This window comes from Delphinus delphis, chromosome 9, assembly GCF_949987515.2.
Source record: "Delphinus delphis chromosome 9, mDelDel1.2, whole genome shotgun sequence".
In the NCBI taxonomy this organism is placed as follows: domain Eukaryota; kingdom Metazoa; phylum Chordata; class Mammalia; order Artiodactyla; family Delphinidae; genus Delphinus; species Delphinus delphis.
In genome coordinates this window covers 11,126,059-11,133,844 of record NC_082691.1, presented here as the reverse complement: position 1 = coordinate 11,133,844, position 7,786 = coordinate 11,126,059, and the positions used below count along the sequence as shown (strand labels likewise).

The 7,786-nt window shown below is 63.6% G+C and overlaps 1 protein-coding gene across 6 annotated transcripts in view; it reads right to left on the bottom strand.

The window, feature by feature from the left end:
* Nucleotides 1-1,603: 1,603 nt before the first annotated feature.
* Nucleotides 1,604-7,786, bottom strand: part of CAMK2B (calcium/calmodulin dependent protein kinase II beta) — a 94,822-nt gene continuing 88,639 nt past the window's right edge. For 4 of the 6 annotated variants that reach the window (XM_060020183.1, XM_060020181.1, XM_060020182.1 and 1 more), the window contains 4 exons: nucleotides 4,290-4,365; nucleotides 4,090-4,184; nucleotides 3,675-3,909; nucleotides 1,604-3,456 (listed from right to left, as the gene is read on the bottom strand). In XM_060020183.1, the coding sequence (XP_059876166.1) occupies nucleotides 3,677-3,909; nucleotides 4,090-4,184; nucleotides 4,290-4,365 (404 nt within the window). In that variant the 3' untranslated portion in view covers nucleotides 1,604-3,456; nucleotides 3,675-3,676. The remainder of the gene's footprint in view (nucleotides 3,457-3,674; nucleotides 3,910-4,089; nucleotides 4,185-4,289; nucleotides 4,366-7,786) is intronic. The other 2 variants (XR_009520584.1, XM_060020180.1) reach the window with 2 other exon arrangements.

Genomic DNA, 7,786 nt, shown 5'->3' with positions numbered 1-7,786 from the left:
CAGCTGATAGGTGAGTGGAGCCCTAGATACTGCGGCGGCGGGGACAGACTCCACTCGCGGGCTCTGTCCTAGATTCTCTGTGCCCTGCTCTCGGATCCTCCGAGGTGCTCCCCGTGCAGCCCTCCCTCCTGCCTGCACACCTGAGAGCCCCTGCCGGGTATCGGCCACGGGGCCGACAAGCTGGCATCGAGGGCCTCCTGGCCCATCTGAAGGTGCCTGCAACCAGATGCCGAGGCTGGAGGAGGAGGCCTGTTCTGTCCCAGTGGACAGGACTGAGCTGGCCCGAAGCGGCAGCTGTCTCGTCAGAAGTCACTTGGACCCCCCTGGGTGGGCGCGTTTGGTGTATCAGATTGTCTTGAAGCCTGTATTTCTGTGCTGAGTAAGCTCGAGGCGTAAGGTACAGACTGGCAGCAGGGCCTGGGGACCAGGCGTGGAGGTGAGGCTGCCCATCTCCACAGGAGGGTGCCTCTGAGGTACCAGCAGGGCTGCCCAGGGTCTGCCTGGGAGCGAGGTGGGCCAAGAGGTCTGCGGGAGGGACAGCAGAGCACAGGCAGGCCCCAGAAGCCCTCGCCCGGCGGGGCCTGAGTATGTGCGGCCACGAGGGCAGATGTCCGGAGGGCCAGGCGACCATGCAGCGGTGTGGTCATGTGGCCACGTGGTCAGACAGCCGCGGGGCCGGGCTGCCATGCGGCTCTGTGGTCAGGTGATCAGAAAGGCCAGCAGCCACATGGCCAGCGCTCACTCAGCCACACAGGCCGAGGGTGAGTGTTCCCGAGGGAGGCCCAGCAGGCTTTTGTGTCCCCTGCTGTAGGGGTGCCATGGGCAGCCAGGTGACACGTCCCTCCATGCTGGGGCTAAGCTGCAGAGGGAAGGCCTGGTGGGGACCACCTGGCTGTGCCGACCCTGGGCCCTCGCTCCCTCCCGCCCTCTCCTCAGTCTGGGACCATCTGGGAGCCTCCGTACCTGGCATCCCTCTGTCCCCCTGGTCTCTGCTGGGCTCTTGCTGTTCGGGGCTCCTCGCAGAGTCTCTCCGGGCCCCCGTTGTCATCGCCCGCTCTGTCCTCTGCATCTCAGCAGCCACTGCTCTTCTGCTCCTGACGTCGGTGTCTGACATCCACGCTGGCCTGTGTGACACCTACATGCTGTCTACACAAATCAGTGTGAGGGCCCACAGGAGCAGCGGGGGCTGGCCTTGGGCACCGCGTGTTCTAATCAACGTGCACGAAGAACGGATGGGTGGAGGGAGAGATTGGACAGGGCAGCAGGCCTTGGTCCTGTGGCTCTTCCCACATAGATCCACTCTCCCAGCCTCATCTTCAGAGGCCACTAGGGTGACGGGAGAGGTTGGGGGCGTGGGGACTCAGGGGTCTGTCCAGGGCCTCAGGGGAACCAGAGGTTGGGGTGGGGATAGCTGGCAGAGCTTGACCTGCAGCGGCACGGAGGGGCCCCACCTGGGCGTGCCATCCACCGAGACGGGCTCGGGAACGTCTGGCCTAAGGTTTCTGCAGCCTGGCCAGCCCGGGGCGCACATGGTGGAGAAGGGACCTGCCGTGAGGTGAGGGGTCAGCAGGGTCCCAGCATAGAGCACGCGGATGCACTTGAAGCAGTTTGTCCTGTTTTCCTTTTATTTGCAGTTTCCCGAGACAGAACAAAATAATAATTTTGTACACTTACAAGGCTCAGAAAGAAAAGACAATGAAACTCAGCAAAAAGAGAGAAGAGGAAAGGCCGGCCAGCACCGCAGGCAGCCGACCCTCTGCAGGGCGGGCTGGCCGACGCTGCCACACCGCGGACATCTAGCTAGAAGAGCGGGTGTGGCTTGCTCATGAGGGGTCATGCAAAAGAACTATCCCCCAGAAAAAAAACCCCAAATTATCCCAGACAGGCAGCTCCGTGGAGAGAAGGGGTAGAGGAGGGGAGGAGGCCCAAGGAGGCGAGGTTGGCCGGGCCACACGCTGTCCACGGCGGGCCCTGCCGCTGCCCGAGGCCCAGGGAGCCTGGCAGGTGTTTACCCCGCGTCCGTGGGTGGGGACAGCTGTCCTGAGCACAGCCGCGGACGGGCAGGCGAGCGTCCACTCTGAGTGTCTGTCGATGGACAGTCCCCTTGGAGACCAGCATCCTGTGTCCTGTTCCCCACTCCAGGCCCCTCCCTTGGCTTGATTGGGGGGGAAGATAAAGAAAATCCGTGTTGAAAACAACATGAGTGGAAGAGGGCAGGTACTGGGGCAGGGGGTCCTGCACCTCTGCGATCACGGCCCCTGCACCCCCCCAACCACAGCCCAGCGGGCCAGCTCAGACCCGCTCGCACACCCAGACGACGGCCCTTGACTCTCTCTGCCACCCCCTGGCCACGTGGCCCATCCCGGAGGCTCGCCACAGTGCCCGCCAGCACGCAGGGGGACCCCAGGTGAGCCCAGCCCGCCTTCTCCCAACCCCGGGGGTCCCTGTCACACGCAGCCCCGTGCGGCCCTCCGCTCCCTGCTGCCCTGGGCCCAGACTCCGAAAGCGCAGCTTCCTTCAGCAAACACCTGCCTGGACTCTGCCTCGGCCTGGGAGCCAAAGGCACCCACCCGCCTCTGACCCCTCTCTCCTTCCTGCCCCACACCCACACGGGGGGAGGGGGGAGGGGGCAAAGAGGGAGAGGTGCCTGAACAGAAGGGAGGCCAGCCCCGGGGTCCCCTGCACACTGGGCCGCAGCCAGCAGCATCCTCTCGGCATGTCTCTTGCCAGGCATGAGGTCTGAAAGTAAGGGGTGACCCCCCTACACCTCCTGCCCGACCCAGTGCACCTCCCTGGCCCCAACGGGGCCAGAGCTGGAGCCCTGGGCCCGCCGGGCCTTCTCCGAGGGCTCCGCATCCTCCCAGAGGGGCTGGCCCAGCCTCTGCACTGCTCACCCATGCCAGGGACACCGGGAGCTCGCACCTGCGCCTCCCCGGGGAGGACAGGAGGGAAGGGAAGCAGGAGGGAGGACAGCCATGCTCAGCCCCCCCAGCCCCTCCCCAGACGACACCTGACACTCCTGACAAGGAGCCATGCGCGGCAGGGAGGATGCAGACGCGTGGGGGTGGGCGCCACCTAGCAAACACCGTTCCTTGGGTGGCAGGCCCCTGCGGACAAGTTCACTGCCCCGGCCGGTCCCCGGAGGAGGCCAGGAGCAGACGGACACGTGGAGCTTAGGCGGGGAGCGGCCAGAAGGTTCGAAGCCCCACAAACGCCAGGGCTTTTTACAGCTTTTTCCCTTGTTTCGTTTTTTTTCCATTTCATCCGACATCAATTTTGTGTGTGCGGTTGTCGTCTTGTTTTTAAAAAGAAATCACATCTGGTCTTGGTTTTCTGCAGACACAGGCACCAGGGGAGGAACGAGGCAGACACAAACATGCGACAGGCAGGCCGTGCGCCCGAGGGCAGCTGGGCTCCAAACACCGAGTCTGTCCCGTGAAACCAGCCGCGGCAGCTCTGAAACGGGGCGGACCGAGGGCGGGCAGGTCAGCGTCCGGCGGCCGCTCTCCGTCTGACACGGGTTTGGCGTCTGCAAGGTGGGCGCCTGCGAGGCCGCCCGGCGAGGAGCCTGGAGGCCCTGACCCGGCGCCCCTGCCCCCCTAACACCACGCTGGCCTCCCCACGCTCTCCGCAGCCCCGCCCGGGCGGCGCTCTCCTCCCCCCAGGGCGCTCACCTTCACTGCAGCGGGGCCACGGGCGCCCCCGAGCAGTGGAAGTGCACGTTCTGCCACTTGCCGTCTCGGCGGTGCCACACGCGGGTCTCCTCGGACTGGCTGGTGCGGGGCCGGCCCTGCCCGTCGATGTACTGCGTGAGGCGGATGTAGGCGATGCACGCGGCGTCCTCGCCGATGACGTGCACGTGCGGGTTCAGGATCGTCGTGTGGATCGGCTTGCTGTTCTTGGCGAGTACTGTGGGCGGGGCAGGGGCTTGGCACCGCGCCGCCGGCCCAGCCCCCTACGAGCGCCGGCCCGGCCACCCCTCCCCCTCCGGCAGGACGAGGACGGGACAGGGCTTCCCTGCGCGCCCGGCTGGGGGCCCGCGGGCTCCCCGGGGGTGCCGCCCTCTTCCTGCCGCCGCCCCGCACTCACAGTTCTCGAAGTAGAATCTGTGGAAGTCCATCCCTTCAACCAGGTTGCCCAGGGCTTCGGGCTCAAAGGAGGTCAGGCCTGGGTCGCAGATTTTCCTGGGGGGCAGACCCAGGTGAGGAGGGGCCCCTCAGAACCCGCCCCGTCCGTCCACCCCCCTCCCACCCCGCAGCCCCAGGATGGGCCCAGGAGCCCTGACTCACGCATAGGCCTCAAAGTCACCGTTGTTGACGGCCTCGATGAGCTGCTCCGTGATCTTGATGATCTCCTGCTTCCGCGCTGTGGGGGACAGCCGCCCAGTGACCCGTGAGCCACCCCCCTGCAGCCCCGGGGGGGGTCCCGCGCAGAGCACCCCCCGCCCCCTCCCCCTCCCCCTCCAGGAGGGACCCCGAGGCTGCCCGGCTTAGACTGCTCCCTTCAGGGACACCAACGGGGTCCCCATTTCCAAGTCCAACAAGCCTCTGTCTTATTTGTCTTAAATACAACATCCCTGAACGACGGAAATACTCCATCCAGAGTACAAAAGGTCTGGAAGAGGCAGGAAGGGGAAGCCAAGCCTGCCACGCCCCAGTCCTTCCGGCTGTATCCCCTGGGCCCTCCGCAGCTGCAACACTGTGACCAGCCTTCCCAGCTCCTGCCCGCCCCCCACCACGGACATTGCTCTCATAGGCCTTCTTCGGGAGGCAGCTGTCTAGGCCGCAGGCTGCCGCCTGGCCTTCCATCTCCTCCAGCCTCCACCTGTCTGCGGTCCTGGGACCCCAGACCAGTCCTCTGGCATCACCTTTCCATCCTGCACCCTCCACCTGAGGCCCTGCGCCAGCAGCTTTCTCCGGGTTCCTGCCCACTTGACCTCTGGTCCTGGACAGACCCAGTCCCCCGGGTGCGCGCCTGGGGGCTCCTTTATCTCTTTAACTACCATTTATTTTCAGGCAAAACATTTTAAACACATGGAAGAAGCAGAAAGAATAATATAGCCCACAGCCTGCTGATTCAAATCTGAACCATTTTCATATTTGCTTTAGATTTCTTTTCAAGAAATAAAACCTTCCAGATAAAGATGCAGATGCCTGTGTTCCCCTGAATCTTGTTGTTCGCTCACCCTCCCCAGAGAAGTACCGTCCTGAGGTGCTTAACCACTTCTGTGCAGATACAGAAACACCCAAAGGCACACAGGAAATACACACGAGTGTGCACACAGGCACAGACGCATCCACACGTGGTGATCTCTTAAAGCAGTGATAACATGCCAGTGATAAAACTCAGACCCAAGAAGGCCACCGAAAGCACGACCCCAGGAGCTCTGTCCCCCAGTTCCCTCCCCGGTCACGGCCACACCAGCTGCGCATGTCTGCGCACTCCCAGCATGGGTACTGGTGTCCCCCCTGCTCCCAGCAGCACATCGGGACCACAGACTCTGCACGGCCACTCCTGTGGGATGGGCATCCCCACTCAACCAGGCCTAGTGATGGGCATCTGTAGGTCTCCAGTCTTCAGCTGGCAGAGCAGCCGGGACCAGGACACACGTGAGTTGATCTGCAGGCTACATTCCCAGAGCGCGGGTTGCCAGCTCCAAAAAGGTGCAGTTAGCATTTTGAAGCATGTGCCCACGGCCCTCCCATCAGCACCTTCGGCTGTCTGGGCGCTCACTTTCCCAGGCACCCAGCTAGGAAGCGGACAGAGTCCATGGTAGAAGATGCTGCCTGCTGCGTGCGAGCCCAGGCGTGCCCGTGTCTGAGCTGGGAGCCTGGGTCGTGTCGCACCAGCTCTGGACAGTAGCTGCAGGGTGAGCTCCATGACACCCAAGGGTGTCATGGTTGAGCGCATGCATGAGCATATGTGTATGTGTGTGTGCACCTTCGTGCACACGTGCGCAGGTGAGAGAGTGGGCATGTGGGCATGCGTGTGTGTGTGTGTGTGTGTGTGCGCGCACACCAACCCGCAAGCACGCGTGGGCTTCCGCTATATAAAAGAGATGCTCTCTCTGGACCCGGCGGCGCTTCTGCCGCCGAACTCCATGTCTGGACTACAGCAGGGTTTGGGCTTAAGGCTGTCTCTGCAGAACCCGAGCCCCACCTTGTCTGGTCAGCCCTGGAAGCTGGCCTCCAGGAGGCGGGCTGTGGGCCCAGCTGTCCTGATGCCCCACGTCCACCTGCAGAGCTCGGTCCCAGCACAGCACGTGCAGGCCGGCCTCTGTCCTCACCCTCTGGGTATTCCACACCTCTACCCACACACCGCGCCCTCCCTCGCCCATCCCAGCACACTTCGTCTCCCCTCTCAGGGCTTCCCCCGCAGCCTGCCCACCTCTCCACCTTCTGCCTGGGCGTTTCGTAATTCTGGGCAACCCTCTCTCCTCTGGGACCTCATCCACCCCCATCCCCAGTTCACCTGTCACCTCTGCGGAGGTGGCCTCGAGCTTCAGGCTCTGATCTCCCCCCAGTGCAGCCTAGCTCCCCCACCAGACCCCGCCCAGAGGGGGGGCAACACCCAGCCCCTGCCACTTCCGTCCCTGCCCAGGGCGGTCTGTCACCCGGGACCTCGCCGCCTCCCGCCTGTGGCACCAGGTCCAGCCCCTGCTCAGGAGCCCCCACCTCCCACCTGCGATTTACTCTGTCAGCTCCAGGCCATCCTGCTGATCTCGCCAAGGGGATGTCTACACACCCCGACACCCCGACACTTGTCAACCCCCCTTCTTCACAAACATCGTGAGCCGCCCCCGCCCCATGTGAGCCCTTAGCCAACAGCCTTGCAGCTGGAATTGAGTGACCTTTTCTGTTTTGTTTCCCGTGCACTCTGATTTTACAGTCACCCTACTGCACTGTGGCGAGCTGAATCTTCCACTTAATGAAGTAATATTGAGCATTTTTAAACAAAGCGTAATTAAAAATGGAGTCAGTGTAAAGAGAAAGAATTAAGTAAATAGAAACCTAGGGTCGCAGCACACATTGCAAAGTCTGAAGTTTAGGAAACAGCCACCACGTCCATTCTGCAGATGGGAAAGCTGAGGCCACACGAGCCCAGTCACAGCCCAGGAGTGGGCTGGACGCTCCTGACCCTCGGAGGGGCTGCCGCCCACGTCTAACCCCACGCTGCGGAGCAATCCTTCCTCCCCCCCAGTGGCATGCTGCGCGAAGGGACTCCTGGGGGCGGGGGTGAGGCTTGTTATTGAGGACAAGCCCCCCCCACCAGACAACTCCAGGGACGGAGCTGAGGTCTGGCTTGAAGTGCAGCCCCCATGTCCCCTCCGGCTCTCCTGGGGTGAGCTAACAGGCCAGGGAGGCCCGGCCACCGGCAAAGGGTCCGGGGGTACCCCAGTGACCCCAGGCTGACCCCAAGGCCTGTCCCTCGGCAGCTGCAGGGGTGCCAGGATGCCCCCAGCCACCCCAGGGAGGCAGCTGCACAGGATCAGCCTGGATTGTGCGTAATCCCTGATCGTGGAGAACACGGCCCCGGCCAGTGGGCACCGACCCCATTTCCACACTGAGACAGCTGGCGGGGACGTTCCCGGGAAAGGAGGGTACCCACAACCCAGCCCAGGGATGGCCCTCTGCAGCCCGGGCCTCGGTGCCGTGAGGGGCCGAACCCTGGTCCCAGAGCTGGAGAGGGGGCACCCCGGCTCTGGCACTCAGCCCACTGAGCGCCATAACTCACCCCACAATGGCCCCTCAGAAGTCCCTTCTCCGGGCCGGCCCCACCCACGTTC